Source organism: Cibotium barometz, chromosome 25, assembly GCF_041138505.1.
Source record: "Cibotium barometz isolate CiBa-2024 chromosome 25, ASM4113850v1, whole genome shotgun sequence".
Taxonomy (NCBI): Eukaryota; Viridiplantae; Streptophyta; class Polypodiopsida; order Cyatheales; family Cibotiaceae; genus Cibotium; species Cibotium barometz.
This window is the reverse complement of record NC_141070.1, coordinates 50,264,783-50,283,243: the sequence shown is the minus strand read 5'-3', so window position 1 is coordinate 50,283,243 and position 18,461 is coordinate 50,264,783. Positions and strand designations below refer to the sequence as shown.

The 18,461-nt window shown below is 41.6% G+C and overlaps 1 protein-coding gene across 1 annotated transcript; it reads left to right on the top strand.

Moving 5' to 3' along the window:
• Positions 1-201: 201 nt before the first annotated feature.
• Positions 202-3,514, top strand: LOC147624689 (uncharacterized). The gene is made up of 4 exons (XM_086820009.1): positions 202-1,415; positions 1,523-2,202; positions 2,291-2,655; positions 2,771-3,514. The coding sequence occupies exons 1-4, from the start codon at positions 244-246 to the stop codon at positions 3,425-3,427; spliced, it is 2,874 nt and encodes a 957-aa protein (XP_086676135.1). The 5' UTR covers positions 202-243; the 3' UTR covers positions 3,428-3,514.
• The last annotated feature ends 14,947 nt before the right edge of the window (positions 3,515-18,461 follow it).

The following is an 18,461-nucleotide window of genomic DNA, read 5'->3' as shown; positions in this document are numbered from 1 at the left end:
ACATGATCTCGCGAGTGGGTAGTTTTCATGTAACGGTTGACCTCGACGATCTCCCCTTCCCTTTGCTACTGGAGTAAAGCTTCCGTGGAGTAATTTACTTTGGCATAGAGCACGACCGGAGGGCGCCAACTTAGTCTAGCTGCATTCATCAACGGCAACCTATAAAAGAAGATGTCGGAGCCTGTTGTGGTGTTGAGAGCACGACCCGAGGACGCCGAAAGTCAGCTCTGCGACAACACCAGCATGGGTGCCACTGCAGTTTTGCCCACGCTAATTACGCAGAAGAACGGGGAGTATTGCATAGAAAGTAGCAGTAATCAAATGATGACGGGGGACCATAACAACAACACGCAGGGTAAAGCTGCTGCCAGAACACCATTAAAGACCATGAAGATCAACGCTAGATTAGTGGCTGCCCTCACCTGCATCCAGTTCTGCTTCGGTTTGTACGCCACTTACTTGCTCTATTTCATGAGCCCAGCGCCCATCACCTCAATCCAAACGGAGGCGCATGATACCTCCTGGGCATCCCACATTGCAAGGCATTGGAAGGACATTTTGTACAGTGATCGGGTCAATTCTAGCACTTCACAACATGATCATATGATTCAGCTATCTGCACAAGGGACAGATGAGGAACAGCAGCTCTGCGAAAGTGAAGAGATTCACTTCGCCCAAAAGAGATCGAACGATACCCAGATGCTGGCAATCAAGCAGGGCCTCTTTGCAGAAGTTCTGGGATTCCAACGAGAGCATAGGGGGTGTGAGACCTTGCAAGAACTCTTGGCTCTTCCCTCTGCATGGCAATCAAGCTCATCTGAGTACAGCTTGCCGAAAATCGCTGTCATCCTCAATCATTACAGAAGGAAAACTCTGTGCGACCAAATCGAAGCACTGTTGCAACAGACACTTCCATTTCACACTCTGTGGGTTCTGGCCTTCGGGCTTGCAAACCAGCAAAGATTCCGGCAAATTGTTGAAGGTTTTAATGACTCCCGTATCAGCTTTATCAGCTCCACCTATGATTTCAAGTATTACGGCCGCTTCCAATTGGCCTTGCAGGCTCAAGGAGCTCACTATGTCTACATACTGGACGACGACATGATTCCAGGCACAAGGGTTCTAGCAATCTTAGCTCACGTTGCCGGAACTCAGAAATACGGCAATGCCGTCCTTGGAAGCATCGGACGGATTCTGCCGTTCCGGCAGAAAGACGGAAGTTTTCCTAGCTACAGAAAGTTTCATTCTAGAGAAGCTGGTTTGTATATACCGGACCCAGCCTATAACATTGTGGTTGAAAAGATGATGCAAGTGGATTTTCTGTCTAGTTCGTGGTTCTTATCGACGGAGCTCGTGAAGACCATGTTCACGGAGACTCCATTTACGTTCGCAACTGGGGAGGATTTGCAGCTGAGGTAAGCTAATCATGTCCTGGCTGCTAGTATATACTTAGGAACCATTTCTGTCTATCAAGTATAATCATAATGATCCATGGAAGTAGTGGCTGATTGGATATATGCAGCTATCAGTTACAGAAATATCGAGATGCAAGCTCGTATGTTCTGCCTGTGGATCCCTCCGACAAGACAACATGGGGAGACCGCGATCACAGGTTAGCATATATCGCAGAAGCTACTGTTATACATAAGGAGGTGGTGCAGCTGAGAGATGAGCAGTGGTGGAGAACCCTGGTGCGGGGATATGTGACGCAGTGGGCGCTCATGGAGCCGCAGCGTGTCACCGTCCTCTTTTACGCTCATTCGATGAGCGATGTGGAGGCCTTGGCGCCCCTGGTGGCAAAGTTCAGATCGACAGAAGGGAAGACGGCCCTGGTGGTGGTGAGCGGAGCCACTGACTGTGGTTGCAAAGAGGCGGCAGCACAGCTGGGATTGGAGCCAGCGGCGTGCAAAGAGAGAAGGTTCAGAATCCTCGATTTGGGCGTGGGCTCGATCGCCAACTCGACGGGGAACTCCGACGCGGCACTGCACCAAGAAATTTTCACCAGTATGAAGGGTGTGATTCGGGTTCACTCTCCGGCACTTCTTGTCACGGTGGCCGGCATTAAATCTTGTGTAAAAGAGGCGCTACGCATGGCAGCACTGCACCATGACGGCAGAGGCAGCGCTACGTTGGTGGAGCTGCCAAGGTCCGTTATTCCACATACACTGTGGATGTCCGACGTTAGCACCGAAGCCCTAAAGCGTAAGGGTGCTAATTAAGAGTGGCCGTTTAATTTGTTTCTCTCAATGTCCGGCAAAAACTACAATAATGCGGGGTACTTGGCTTGCAGATTGGAACAGAATGTCCATATCCATTAACATCATCACACAGAATAGAGCGGCCTCATTAGCGAGGCTACTCTCTTCTCTGGCTGCAGCTTACTATTTGGGCGACGACGTCTCTTTGTCCTTTAACATGGATCGCAAAGTGGACGTCGAAACTCTCGGTTTAGTGAGCAGTTTCGAGTGGCCACACGGCTCCAAGGTTCACCGGAGGCGCATTATCCAAGGAGGCTTGATCCGTGCAGTGAGCGAGAGCTGGTACCCGGCCTCCGATGATGACTTCGGTTTGTTGTTGGAGGATGATATTGAGCTCTCGCCCTTCTTTTACCTGTGGCTCAAATACACCCTGCTAGTCTACCACTACGATCCACAGGTTAGCGGTTTAATATATTAAGACGGCATAGGTTAAGAGAAACAAATAATGCCCAACAAAAATTACCCATGAGGTCTGCTAATAATGTTTTAGAGTTGAATATATATTGGCTCAGGTGTCGTTGCCGGAGCTCAACGCCATCGCTCTGTACACACCTCGGATCATAGAGGTGGTCAAGGAGAGGCCACACTGGAATGCGACGGAGTTTTTCGCCGACATCCATCCGCACACGCCGTACCTGCACCAGCTTCCCTGCAGCTGGGGGTCCTTGTTCTTTCCCAAGCATTGGAGGGAGTTCTTCATGTACATGGGGGAGCGCTACACTCAGGACGCCAAGAGCAACGCCGTGCAGATCCCGAACTCGCGCACCAACGGCTGGCAGGCTTCCTGGAAGAAGTTCCTCATCGACATGATGTACCTCCGCGGCTACGTCACCCTCTACCCCAACTTCCCCAACCAGACCAGCCTCTCTACAAACCACGTAGAGCCCGGCACCCACATCAACGCCTCCGACAACTCCCTTCAGCACCGCCGGGAGGATTTCGAGGTACCCTTACTGCAACAGGATTTCAGGCCCTTGCTGCCGCAGCAGAGGTTGCCTCCGCCCGCCCGCCTCCCCGTCCTCGACCTCTTCAACCAGCCCGCCACCCTCCACGGCCTCAAAGCCGCCGGCGCAGCCCTTGGGCAAGACGTCTTATCTTGTAATTCCAACCAAACCGTCACAGTGGATCAGCTCACTGGCATGCCCTTGGGGTGCTCAAGCTTCGACTAATGTACGCGTAACCAAACTACAATATTGGAAATCCCTACCTCATCTCGCCTTGCTTTGTAAAATTCATACAGCAATGCTTGATTCTTTATAACTGGCTCTAACAAGGCTTTGGACCCAACAAATGAGCTCTCCTCATATTTTATAATTTCATTTTGATTTATCCGTTTTTTCGATTAATTAATTACCACTCGAGAGTAAACTATTGATGCGCAAATATTTGAAAAATCACGAACAAAATTATATAGCAAACAATTATGTCCCTCCCGAACTATGTCACCAAGCATTAATGACTACGATGATGAGGTGAGGAGTCAACTAGGTTGACCATGTTGACATGGAGGGTGGAGGTGGCAAGGTGAGGTGGCAATGGATCCTCTCGAAGCTGATGTGGACATAAAGTGGCTTGCATATATAAGATTTGTGCCTATCCAAGCCTCACACATGGAATGATATCTAGGCTTTGAAGTTTACCAAGCCTAGATTTCTAAACCTAACTAGGATTGGTTTTAGACTTGAAAAGGGGAGAGTGGATACAATATGGGAATTTTCACTTGGGAGGATTGAAAATGGACCTTCCCATACTCAAATTAAGCCAAATTTTTTTAAATAAATTCATGGCAGCAAGCATATTAATCCCTAGAGTTTTTAGATTGAAAGATTCAATATTTGATTTTCTAGAATTAAATTACAATTTATTTAATGGTCCTCTAACATTCATAATAAATTTTTCAAAGTAAATCTACAAAAATCCAACCGTTAGATTTGTAATTTTACCTTATACCCACATTCTACTAATCTTCCCCAATCTAATCATCACTAGATCCATACAATTTGGGCATTTTAAATGGTAGATGTGGTGGGAGGATAAAATAGTATGTTTTTAAACAATTCTAATGCCTTTTAAATAATATAGAAAATAGTAGAATATATCAAAAATTACTCAATAAATCAAGTTAAGATCTATGTTATTTGTATTTGTGATATGCAAAGTGGGAACATCATATAAGTAATAATGTAAAACTTATAGGCAATTTACTCACATTCAGTGTACTTGTCTCTAAACCTCCAACAGTGCTTATATACAATTTACTCACATTCAGTGTACCTGTCTCTAAACCTCCAACAGGGCTTGTATACAATTTTGGTTTCCAAAGAAAAGGAGATTTATAATTATTGGATATTCGGTCAGATTATAGTTTTAGGTGCCCAAATTTGTATATAATGTTTCATTAGAAGACCTTGAAGTGAAACTCCTTGGCTAACTAGGAGAGATTGGCTATTCTTCTTGAAAAAATGCATGTTTTCAGGCTAAAGCCAAGGGCGCCCACTACATGAAACTAGATAAACTCATCTTGCAACCACCCACCTTGATCATTATTATTGTTGTTGGGCTAATAGTTGTTATGTCTTCCTCTTTCTCTTTGATTATTTGATCTTCCTTTGCCTCTGTGTGTGTGAAGAGGGCTTTGTCACAGTGTTACTTGCTGAAGTGCTTCTGCTGCCATGGATATTCTTCATAGTAGCCGCTTTCCTTTGATCCTCATCTCTAAGGATCTGCTCCATTTTGTCTAGACTTGAGGGTTTTTCTCTTAGAATGATGAGGCCTTAGACAAGACCTTTATAGCATTCCTTCAGCCCATGGATGATGATTGTAGCTAGCTCATTGTTGTATATCTTATCTCCCACATCTATCAATTTGCTAATGCAGATCTATCACCCGCTTGATGAAATCTGTAGCAATCTCATTGGGCTTCCTTGTCTCATTTATGAGTTCAGCTCTCAAGGCAATTTACCTTGAAGTGCTTTTAGACTCATACACCGTCAAGTTACCCCAAGCCAATCCTTGGCAAAGGGAAGAGAAAGAAGCAGAAAACGTTGGAGAAAGAAGGGTATACCTCCATTGTACCCTCCAAACACACACAAACATAGAAAAAGCTTTACACAGGTTGAGAAACTTAATTCTATAAATTTTACGGGCATTGTTAATATATACTGGCACCTATACCGATGATTATATCGGCATACAAATCTTTGGGACTCAGCACCTCCCTCAAATGGCTAAGGATGTCATCCTTCACACTCACCTTTATCATGTGGACCATAAACATGGCCTTGTTGTCCCATTTTGCTAGAGCTTCAATAGTATGATCGATTAGTCTCTCCATAGAAACCATCTCCCAACAACCTTGGAAGAATAGTAGTGACTCCATCTTCAGCTTCCAGGTTACATAGTTTGTACTATTGAGTTTTTTAGATTCCTCCAAGTGTAGGCTACTCAGGTTGGGTGCCATTGAGTTAGTAGAACAGATAGCTGATTTTACCTTTGAATTTCAATAGCTGAAGTTGACTCCGACAGAGCTGACTCCTGCAAAAGCTAGAGTTGACTCCGAATAGCTGACTCCAAAAGCTGTTGTTGACTGTAGTAAACCTGGTCAAATGAGTAAACTTGGGAATGCCAACTTCTAAATGTGAAAAGCTGTGCTTTTAACAGGCGGTGACTGTCATAGCAGGTTGATGGTTGTAAATAGAGCAGGTCGATGGCTTGTTAGTAGCAGTTTGACTCAGATGGCAGACTCTAACAGTTAATGTAGATGGCTGATTCCGTCAACCAATTCAAAAAGCTAATTCCGATAGCTAATTTAGGTAGCTAGTTGGTTTAGAGAGTTGGCTCTGATAACTGTTTCAGACAATGGATTCAGTCAATTGTTTCAGATAGCTGACTCTGATCGGAAGATGATGTTACATTATCAGGTAGAAGATGATATGGCTTCAATACGTTGGAAGATGATGTGGCTTCAACAAGTTAAAAGATGATGTGGTATCAGCAAGCCAGATGATGATGTGGCTTCGGAAGATTTCATGGCATCAACAGATTAGAAACTGATTCAAATTCTACAGATCTGAGTCTACAATGAAAGTGGCTAATGTTGAATCTACTACCTAAGTGAAGAATGCTGAATGCCCGAATGTAGAAGACTGACTTAGTAGTTTGTGTAGCACCGACACGATGCAGAACGGCTAGATTTGAGGAAGCACAAATCTGAGGTAGTGTGACTCAAGCTAATATAGATGCTAGTGTGCTTGATCTCAGAGACTGGGTGGCACCTAGGTAGACTCTATGTAATGGAGCAAATGAGGCTCAAATACCATGTCAAAATGGTGGGGACAAGGAAATGTGACATAACGACTAGCACAGATAATCGAATAAACTAGTTGAAAACTCACTCAGCAATGTTTATATTATTAAATCAAATGAGATACATGAATAATAATTTTGACTCTAATCAATGGATGGGCTAATCCCCAAAACCCTAATCCTAGTACTAAGGAGCTCAAATAGATCAGATATGACAATTCATACAGTGCTGTGTGAGTGTCAGTCTCAGACTACACTCAACAGATGGCTTCTGCTTACTGTGTTCATTTAGTTCATTCACTTTACTGTCAGCAGTTGTGTACAAAAATGGCTTTTATAATGATCCAGGATGAGCAGCTTGTCATCGGTCGTGCTTCATCTCCATCGATGTAATCAGGTAGGTGTGACCAAAATTCTGTAGCTAAATCGTGGTGGTTAGGTTAGCTATGCAGAATTATCTCTTGAGAAGATAGCAACCTACACTTCCTCCTTTGATGTAGGGATCTATTTCTACCAAACAATACATACTGTTGCAACATTGCAATACCAAAGAGAATGTTGCAGACATCTTTACTAAAGCACTAGGAAAAGAGCTCTTTTTCAAGCATAGAGCAGGCCTTGGCATGATGGAGCTTCCCTTAAGGGAAGGTTTTTGAAGAGTAAGGGAAGGCTCCAAAGTTGCTCCATGCTTGGAGCAAGGGAAGGCTCAATATTCCACAAAATAAACACGTTTTAGATTTTTTAAAATTTTTCATTTTGCAAGAAGTCAGCTTCCAACCTACGGAGTTTATTAGAGTCAATTTTCTAAATCAACTGATTCAATCAAGTTTTTGAATCAGCTGACTAAATCAGTGGACTAAATCAGTTATCTGAGTCAGCTAACTGGATCAGTTTGTAGTCAGCCTTTCAAACAAAGGTTCAGAGATGCTGATCTTGAGGGAAGGTGTTAAAAAATTCAAGATTCACACCATTATAAGGTTTCCTAAGCCTTGCAGATGCACTACATGTTTGGTAGAAATCGATCCATACATCAAAGGAGGAAGTGCAAGTTGCCATCATCTCAGGACTTAATTCTGCATAGCTGACCTAACCACCGCGATTTAGCTGTAGAGTTCTGGTCACACCTACCTCGTGGTGATGAGCTGCTCATCCTAGATCATTATAAAATCCGGTTTTGTATGCACTGAGTGAACTGAAGTGAACATAGTAAGTGTAGTCTAAGGTTGACACTCACAGGGCTGTATGAGATGTCATATCTAAGCTATTTGAACTCCTTTGTACTAGTATTAGGGTTTTGGGGGTTAGCCCTTCTATTGATTAGAGTCGTAAATATATTATTCATGTATCTCATCTGATTCAATAATATAAACAGTGCCGATTCAATAATATAAACAGTGCCGATTCAATTCTTAACTAGTTCATTCAATTTTGACACCTACCACACTGTGAGAAATACATAAAAAGCAGGTTCTTTAATTAAAGAAGTTTCATAATGTTATTTAAGTAGCCCTTAGTACACAAACTTGAAAGTAAGTAACAATATTTACATCAAAACAATACTTCTATTAAAAATATTTACAAAGGACCCTTAGTGCACAAAATTAAAAGCACAATATTTACATCAAAACAATATTTATATTAAAAAGACATATCCAAACCAAAATGAGCCACAAATGAACTAGAATTCGGTCTTCTAGCCTCAATCAGCTAGGCATACCCCATAGACCATACTCCCTCATTGTCAGCTAGTTGGTGAGGGCCAACAAGCCAGCCTGTTACCCCCTCAGACATTGCCGCTTGTTCCAAACCCTCCCGCTCCTCAAAGGGGAAATCTACTCATGAGGTGGGCTAATTTACCACACTAGCCTAGGCCCGTAGAACTAGGCAGCATCCATAATCACACGTCCACCTTTGTGGAGTGGAAATCGAATTCCTAGTGGCATATGGGCGGGGGGGAATTGCCCTAGACCAACTCCTGGCCTTGCAATTGCCTCCACTCGGCTACACAAGCAAGAGTGAAGTTAGATAATGGGGGGGGAGAAGATGTACCTACTACAGATTAGCAACAAGCTAATAAACATATCCAGTGAAGTTAGATAATGGGGGAGGAGAAGTTAGATAATGGGGGGGGGAGAAGATGTACCTACTACAGATTAGCAACAAGCTAATCTGTAGATAATGGGGGGGAGAAGATGTACCTACTACAGATTAGCAACATATCCATTGAAGCCAAGAAAACATTCTTTTCTTTTTCAACAGTGAGAAGAAAGCAACATCAAACAACAATGACCTTCTTAACTAATAGTCCTTGTTAACTCTACGTGAGTGTTCCCTCCCAAAGGGGGAGAGGGGTTTATATAGGTGCAGGGAGGCGGTGCCTACGCACGGAGAGAGTGCCATCAGGGAGACAAGTGCATCCGGGTGGGGGCACCATCTAGGCTAGCTGCATGGGGCAACAGTTGTGTCAGGGAGGGAGCACCACCTGTCCAGGAGGGGTCTTGAAGGGGTGTACATGGGGGGGAGAGGTGGCAAGGGGGGTACGTGCACCACCTATCCAGTAAGGGTTCTAAATCTGGGGAAAGGTGGCAGGGGTATGTGCAGGGAGGCGTGCCCCAAGGAGGAGGATGGAAGGCATTGTCCGGGGTGTTGGTTGGTAGCACCCATGGATTCAAGGTGCTGGTGGGTGATGCCCATGGATGTGTGTGCATAATTTGGCAAGAAATGAGCTCTCGGGTATTTGGGGGAGGCATTCCTAGGCATCATATATCACTCGGATGAGGGTCATGGTAGGGCCACCGCATACACTCTTGGGAGGCGTCTGTCCAAGCCATAAGGATTTTTTTAGTGAAATTATTCTCGATGCCTCAGGATCTTGTAGGCACTTTTTGTCCTTTGTTTGGACATCTGGAATGCTGCTAATTTTGGTATAAAGCAGCCAGATTTCAAAACTTTGTGGGTCGATTTAGGCCACTTCGGTTACTCGTTTCAGTCTTGGAAAAGGTCCTACCTGAGTAATGTCATGCTTAAGATTTCATTTTTTAATTCAATTTTCTCATTTTGCAAGTAAAAAGTTCTTAATTTATAATTGTATCAAAATAGCAACTTCTTAGGGATAAAAAATAACAACTAAATGCAACCATAATGAACTGCCTGAACTATACTTGCAATGTATATGCCATATTGTGCTTAATGTGCTCTATTTATAATGGGTATGTTACATATCTCCTTTAAAAAAATCGAGATGTCCTTGTCTAGACATAAACTTGCAATGTATATGCCATATTGTGCTTAATGTGCTCTATTTATAATGGGTATGTTACATATCTCCTTTAAAAAAATCGAGATGTCCTTGTCTAGACATAAACTCTAGGTAATCTTTTAAGAGAGTAGATTCAAATTCCCAAGTTGAATCCTCTCGAGGGTAATTTTTCCATTGTACCAAGTGTTCTCTAAGGATTTTATTTTGAAGAGTTGTCTCCTTAGTGTCTAAGATCCCATCTGATTACAACTCAAGGACTCCTTGAATTGGCATAACAACTTATCCAGCATCAAGAATGTGCTCAGTACTAGGCACATAAGGTTTCAATAGGCTTACATGAAATAAATCACGGACCTTGAGATGATCTGGAAATTGAAGTTTGTAAGCATGCTTACATAAACACCTAATGATTTCATAAGGTTCAAAATATATAGGGCTAAGCTTTTTATCTTCCCAAGGAACAAAGTACTTTGCTTGGCTCGTACAAAGACCTTGTCTCCTTCTTTGAAGCTTCTTTCAGATCTCTTGGTATCTCCATAGTGCTTTCGCCAATCCAGAGCAACCTTAATGTCCTTATTGGATGGCTCTGGTTTGCTCTTCCATCTCCTCAAGCATCTTCCTAGAAGCCTCAACCTTTAATGTGGGGTCAAAGAAATTTAAAGGGGACAAACACTCCTAAACCATAAAGGGTATAGGGATGTCTAGAACTTTGAAGTGAAGTCAAATTACCAGTCTCACTGACTATTCTCTTTGGTGGCAATCCATAAGGCCTAAAGATTTCCTTAATGAGTAGGCAGCAATATCAGAAGATTTAAATGTTTTCTTTACTAAAATAATATGGGCTACTTTGGTAAGCATATCCACAGCTACCAAAATGGAATCATAAGCTCCTCGTACTGTGGGAAGATGTGACAAAATCCTTACTGATCCACTCCTACTTCATTTGAGGTTGAAGTTTTTCAGGCTGTCGAACAATCACCTCGGGCATGCCCTTCATTTTTTATAGTCTACCTCTCATTTCTCCTCTTTTTTCTTGTGGATTTGATATTATGTCTTGGGTGAGAGGTCCATAGTACAGTGTTTCAACTTGTTATTACCATTCCATCTCTTCTCCATCTAGGGTATCTATCTTTACTACATCTTAAGGGGTTGTTATTACCATTTTATCTCTTCTCCATCCAGGGTCTCTGTCTTTACTGCACCTTGAGGGCTATTACCATTCCATCTCTGCTACATCCAAGGTCTCTATCTTTCCTACACTTTGAGGAATAAAATTTATGTGACTCTGACCTTGTCCTATATAGTTAAGTTTTTGTTTGGTGGTTCTCACACTAAGTTTCAACTTGACTTGGATCTTCACCTCTATACTTGGTGTTCTTTTCACATTGTACATGAGTACCATGTCCCTTGCCTTCCTGCATTTGTCCTTAGTTGTAATAATCATCAAACCACTGATCACCATGCCACTAATGACCATAGATTTTCACATTGTACATGAATACCATCAATTTTTGTAAGCGGATCGTAATCTTCACTCACTCAGTTACTCTAAGGTAACTACCCTCTCTATGAGGGGTTTTGTTTAAGATTATATTTGGCTATCTTGGAAACAAGAATTCCATTAACATGACCATACGCAAGCTAGAAAGTTGTTTTGTGTCAAGAGCGACCTTGAAGGTGGTGTAGTAGGCCCATAGAGTAGAATGCAACTTATGATCCCAATTACTTTTGGTACCTCTACCATCTTGGTGAGAACGATACATAATGTCTTGTTTATGCTCTTAGGTTAGCCATTCACTTGTGAGTAGTAAGCTATCGTCTCTAAACAAAATGTGCTCATATGGTGACTAAACTTTGCAAGAGTGAGGGTGGGTTTGAATTTTATGAACTACACCACTTCGGTTATAAAATGTGTATTGTGATCACTCACTATTTCTAGCGACAAGGGAAATTGAACGAGTAATCACATTTATATAAAAGTGGTAGATATCATGTCAACTTTTTTGTGTAGCTTTGGCATCATCCCACTTGGTGAAGTAGTCAATGTGAAATAAATCATTCTTAAGTTTTCTTAGTGATTGGGCTAATGGAACCCATAAAGTCTAAGCCCCTTTTTTAAAACAATTGTTCCAAGATTACGAGGGGTAGGGGCATGTGATCCTTCTCTTGGAACATGGCAAACCTTTAGCATTCATTAGATTCAGCTCTATCTCCAAAGTGTGTAGGCCCACCATAGTCTAACCTAGATAAATTTTGCGGGTTGCTATGTCCTTGGCAAAGTGTCCTCTGCCTATGTCAAAATGGTCAAGAACGGCCATGAAGTCATCTTCATGGAAGCATTTCCTCATGATGGCGGCTTGATCTTTATTGTGTAAAGCATTCCCGCTATTAATTGATAAGGCTGCAACCTTCTTACTAAGGCATTTGCTCTAAGTGGATGTTATGGCATGGCATATAGGGGTGTGTTATAGAACCATGGTGATCCCCTTAAGCCTTGAGATTGCTTGGCAATGCCAAGGGATTTAGTGCTTGAGTCTCCTAGGGGTTTAGCACCATGGGTGGCTCTTCTTTGATGGGAATGAAAGGGATAGGACCAACACACATGGACTCACACATGGGCTTGGTGTTGCCTCTTGTTGCTTTGAAGGTGTCATCGGTCTTGAAAAGAGGTAGTAGCCACTGCTCTCCGTTCATGCTTAACTTTTAGGGTTGGCATCAAAGGCATAGCTTTAGGTCACCAATCCATCCTTGGTTTTTGACATTGGATTGCATGTTTCTTGAGACTTGTAGTATGGGTTTCTTTGACCTCAAAATCTAGACATAGGGGTTGCTTTTGTAAAAGCCTTAAGCTTCTAGTAGCTTTGTCAGGATCCATTATGTGTTGTTTGCTAATGGGATGGAATTAGGGTTTGGGGGCTGCCACTTAGCTCTCTTTGGATTATTTAGGTGTGCTCCGTGAGGTTTTTGGGATCTAAATAGAAGGGTTTCCTTTGCAAATCCTTGAAATTATAACATCTCTTATTGGGGTTAGGTTGTGGAAAAATTCTGCTGCTTTCTTCCGTATTGAACATGCACTTCAAAACTGGCGAGACCATGCTCACAATTATGGTTAGAGAGAGTTAAATGAGAGAAAGAGAGTAGTAGAGAAGGAGAGAAAGAGAGAGGAGAGTAAGAAAGAAAGTAAGAGAGATTGAGAAAAGGTAAGAGCATTATTGCTAGGATTTATCTCTTCTCCACCTTGAGCATTTGTAAAAGCTTTTTGAGCTGTAAAGGTTGTGCATCTGTGAAAGTTATTCAACATCTGTGTTAAGAAATGTTGTGCCATTCATCATAGGAGTTAGTAGAGGGAGTGAGTTGATTAAGCCAAAAAAGACATTGTCCAGCAAGAAGCCACATGAGCAAAGTTGAATTATCCCACATAAGCTAGTAAAGCAAAGTTGTACCTCCCTCGTATAAAAAGGGGTCATTTTCAAGCAATGAAATATGAAGTAAGATCTCAAGCCTCTTTATGAGTACAAGTCTTAATCTTGTAACCTAATTGTTCTTAAGTCTAATTTTAATTAGTTTAGTAGTTAATCATCATGTTTATGCTTAGGCTTCACCCACCTTAGATTAACTTAATCACTATATTAATGTAAGATTAGTTCTAATAACAATAGCCATGCACATGTCTAGGATACCCATGTTTCTCAATATGGTATCAGAGCCACCCCTCTCCCCATGATCTCTAGTATCCTAATCTCAACTTTATTAGCACTAATCAACTCTATTAAAGCTCCTAATTAGCTTTATTAGCACTAATCAACTCCATTAAAGCCCCTAATATCATTTAACCATAACCTTATCCCCATCCTCTTCTTGTGGCCAAGCTTGCAAGATCTTGTTCTCTTCACTCACTCAAGCATTTCCCAAGCCCTTCAAGGGCTACCTTGCTCACATATAGATGTCCCTTCTCACAAATATTCACTAGCAAATTTGGTTGAAAATGCCTGAAAGTCATGCTACAGGCCACTAGGTTGTAGAGCGAAATTTGTCAACTATAGATCAAATTAAAGCAAAGCCTCTTAGGGTTTGTTTCCTCATACCCCAACATCTTGCATCTTAATCCCATGTGATTTCATGAACCGGCTAGTCAAAAGACTAGCCAACTATTGTGATGCCTAAAATTGTGAATTTTTGAAGCAATTGAGTTGAGGTCTTTGGCTTGAGGATCTCCAACTAGGCTAGAGCAACATTGCCATGCGAAAAGCCCCATCAAAAATCTCTCCTATTTGCTCAAATTTTCCCTTTGAACTCTATTGCTACTAATCATTGGTATTAGTCTTAACCATAATCATTAAGGAATAATTAGTCAAATTAAGTCTAATTGAAGCTAAAGTGGGTCAATGGCATTGTATTAGACTTGAAGAAACATAAAGCACATCATTTAGCATTGGGTTTGTTTTTAGGCAGCCTTTGAAGCTATTTCACATTGTCGGGATAACATTTCGAAGTAGAGCAATTTGCACTTACATCAAATTTCTAGCATCTTAATCATTGCACTTGAGCTTTGAAAACATTACAATATCAAACCCCTTATTGCACGCCAAATCTTGTATGAGATTAAACACTGCCATAGAGACTTAATTAAGTTTATGGGGTAAGACCTTCTCAAATGGCAAGCAGATTACACCTCAAAACATCATTTGGGGAAGGGTTAAATCCTTGGGAAAAAACACATGTGCATAATCACAAAAGCAAAGAAAAGGTGCATTAAATACTATCCTAAGTATGCTAAAAACACACATGCATGAGATGACCACATGCATGGCACTCACACACAAATCATCAAAGGAAGCATCAAAGCACCAAGCACAAGCATCAAGTGGCAATATCAAAGGATTTGACCACATGCATGGCACTCACACACAAATCATCAAAGGAAGCATCAAAGCACCAAGCACAAGCATCAAGTGGCAATAAGAAGAACAAGGGCCACATCAAAGGATTTGTCCAAGAGCCAAGAGTCAAGCCAAATATCAAAGACCAAGAGCCAAGAAGCATCCAACAGTACAAAGAAGAACAAGAAGGACACGACATCAACATGAAGCATGAAGTCAGCAAACAAGGGATCATCATCAAGCAAAAGCAAGAAACTCTCAAGCAAGAAAACAACACTAAGCAACAAAGGAGCTACCAACCCCTACCCTAACCTAATCAATTCATATGTTGTAAGCCACCAATTGAGAGGCAAGTCTATGTGTTTGGAAGGGTGCTTTACCACCCAAGAGAAGCCAGAGAGCACCCAGGAAAAGTGATGCAAATGTAAACACTCCTGACCCCCCTGAGAGTAGCTAATTAAGGGGGAGATGTTCCATTTCTAAGTCCAAATGACAATACAACTACCACCTACATTAAGGGGGGATGAAGCATTTGTAAACCTCCTATCTGACAACCTTGTAGTAGCCTAAGAAAATGGCAACCCGCGGTTGGGGGGGGGGAGGGGGAGGGGGGTTGAGAAATGTGATGCCATTGAGCACAGGAGTTGGTAGAGAGTGAGTTGAGTAAGCCAAAGAAGACATTGTTCAACAAGAAGCCATATGAGCAAAGCTGAATCATCCCACATGAGCTAGCAAAGCAAAGTTATACCTCCCTCATATAAAAAGGAGTCATTTTCAAGCAATGAAATATGAAGCAAGCTCTCAAGCCTCTTTATAAGTAAAAGTCTTAATCTTGAATCTAATTGTGCTTGAGTCTAAGCTTAATTAGTTTAATATTTAATCATCATTAGGCATCACCCACCTTAGATTAGCTTAATCTTGGACCTAATTGTGTTTGAGACTAAGCTTAATTAGTTTAACAATTAATCATCATGTTTATGCTTAGGCATCACCCACCTTAGATTAGCTTAATCACTAGGTTAATATAAGATTAGTACTAATCACCATAGCCATGCACATGTCCGAGATACCCATGTTTCTCAACAAGGCTATGCATCTCTTGACATGAAGCTCCACGCCTCTTTGAGCTCAAGCTTTAGAGTTTTGTTAAGATTTATGATGCAAGGGGGGCATGTAGGCATGCCCCCTTCCACCTCTTTGTTTTTTTGCTGATTGTCTCATTAGGGCTGGATATGTGTCGTAGAGCTTGGCCTTCGAAAGAATATCCACGGTGGAAACCCTGCAAAAATGCATTAAAAATACATTTTTAACCATAAAAATTTCAAAAAAATTAGAAAAAAATTCCTAAAATTTGTAAAAATTCAGGGAATTCATTCTACCAAAAATATCCATAGTAAAATGTATGGTATTTTGGTATAAATTTTTATTAATGCTTATTTTAAACCATAAAAAATAGAGAAAATAGCATTAAACTCACGGAATTCCCCCGTAACATCGATTGGTCCATTGAATAGAAGAAACACGCGTTTCAACTGCCATATCGACGATCCATGTGCAAATCATCAACACAAAATCAACAAAATAACATTTTTATTTAGTAAATATTAAAATTTACTTCAAAAAATGCCAAAAATTATAATAAAAAATAAAAAATAACAACAAATAACTAGAGATTGCTCTTATACCATTGTTAAAACCCTAAGATCTCTCTAGATAATTGTTATGCATATACATACATAAATCAAGCATAAACTCATCCACCCGACCACCCCCGAGCCCAAGGGATGTACACATGAATAATAATGAAATACATCATACCTTTACCTTGATGTCCCATACCATCAAAAGGTATAACTTCAATCCAAAAACATTCAGCTATAGTGTGAAATGGTACGTGAGTAGTTATGATCCTCTACACAAGAGAGCATAACATAACCTAGCCTCAAGCTAACATCAAGAGGCCATAACCTAGCCTCAAGCTAACATCAAGAGACCATAGCCTAAGCCTCAAGATAACATAGCCTTGGCCTCCAAGCCCCCAAGCCTCCCGTGAATGTGCCCCTAGATGATAACTTCAACATTACTAATAATGATCCCAAGATAAGGGTTTTCATCGCCACCATTGAGTACCTCATTTGATAATGGCACTATGGTCATCATCTCTAGCCCTTTTTTGGTAAATCCCTTAACTCCTTGTTGGTAGCTTTGTTAACTGTGCTCAACGACCCTTAACATCCTATGTAGATTTGTTAACCCTTCTTAATTGCCCCCATTAGCTTTGTTAGCTCTTCTTAATTTCCCATTAGCTTCTAATGTGAGCATTTCTCCCTTTAACTTCAACCTTCAAAGCCCATACATCCTTAATTACACATTATCTTCCTTAAGAGCAATACCCTGACAACAACCCATATTTTTTAAAAATAAACATTGGTGCAGGGCCAACCCAAAGGTGTCACTAAAAAGTATAGTTGACTCCCTTGATTCCTAGGCTCTGTAACCTCCTGGTGGGTATTAAGGTGTATATTTGTTTCCTTTGATACCCAGCATGTCGATGTTGATGGTTGGGTTGAGCTGCCCCCAAGGGTGGTTTTGTAGAGGGTTTCTTTGCAATGGCTAGCCTCCTAGGAAGGAATTAAGAGGCGAGACATTTGGCAATAAGTTTGAGTATGTTGTAAATTGTTAATAAGGCAATTTTGAGTATGTTGTATTAAGGAAGAGGGGTGCATGCACGCGCACCCCCCTTGGTCAACGCGCAAGGACTGGGGAAGAAACCCTTATTTATGTCATTTGCATGACCCTAATTAGAAGGGGAAGAAGATGAAGGATGTTGATGCACCCCAAGCCTTGCTCTTGTATATTTTGAAGTATATTTTGAAAATTCCCTAAAGCATGGTGCAAATGAGAAGGGGAAGAGCACCCCCCTAGCTTGATCTTTAACATACCCTAAATGCCCCATAGCACTAGAAAAAGTGGAAGAGCGCCCCCCCAAAGCTTGATCTTTAACATTCCCTAAATGCCCCAAAGCACCAGCAAAAGGAACTTTAAAAATGGTTAAGTGAAGGGGAATACTCCGCGCTCAATGAGGAGGGGAAGAAGGGTGACATGCAATAGAGGTAACATGCTTTGAAAGGAGCTGAAAGGAGGAAGAGCTTCTTATCTGCTTGTTCTAGGTGGGCCAAGTGAGCTACATCCTAGAGCTTGCTTCTCCAGGACGTTGTTGATGAAGGAGTTAACAATACCCTTGGCCTCTTACTCCCAATTAGGGCATGCATTAGAATGGGAGGCATGTCCGCATATACCCCAGGCCTTAATCTTAAGATGTTGAAAGTGCCCTCTGCCAAATTTCTGCTAAAATGCAGAGTGGGGCAGCCAATTGATGCATGGAGTGCTCTCCCATGTGCGTGGAATTCTTTTCTCCACTCAAATTTGAATTTCTCTTCTATTTTCCTCTCCCACGTGTGCATGTCTCTTACTAGGCACAATTTTATTAAGCCTTTGATTATGATTAGCAAAGGTTTAATTATGATTAGCAAAGATTTAATTAAATTATAATTATAATTAGCAAAGGTTTAGTTAAGATTTTAATCTTCTTTCTCTCAGTTATTATCAAAGAAGAGAAGGAGGGGGTGATATAAAAATGTAGAATGGAGAAGAAGGGGAGGAGAGTGGAGAGAGGAGACTCTGTTTTTTGGTGCACGCGGGCGAGGGGGGTTTTGCTGCACGCGGGCGAAAATTGCCACCCCCCAAAAAAATCATTTT

Excerpts from the sequence above, each read along its gene's own strand:
- LOC147624689 (XM_086820009.1), top strand. The coding sequence starts at position 244 with ATGGGTGCCACTGCAGTTTTGCCCACGCTAATTACGCAGAAGAACGGG. Across the intron at positions 1,416-1,522 it reads GGGGAGGATTTGCAGCTGAG|CTATCAGTTACAGAAATATC; the intron begins GTAAGCTAATCA and ends GGATATATGCAG. Across the intron at positions 2,656-2,770 it reads TCTACCACTACGATCCACAG|GTGTCGTTGCCGGAGCTCAA; the intron begins GTTAGCGGTTTA and ends ATATTGGCTCAG.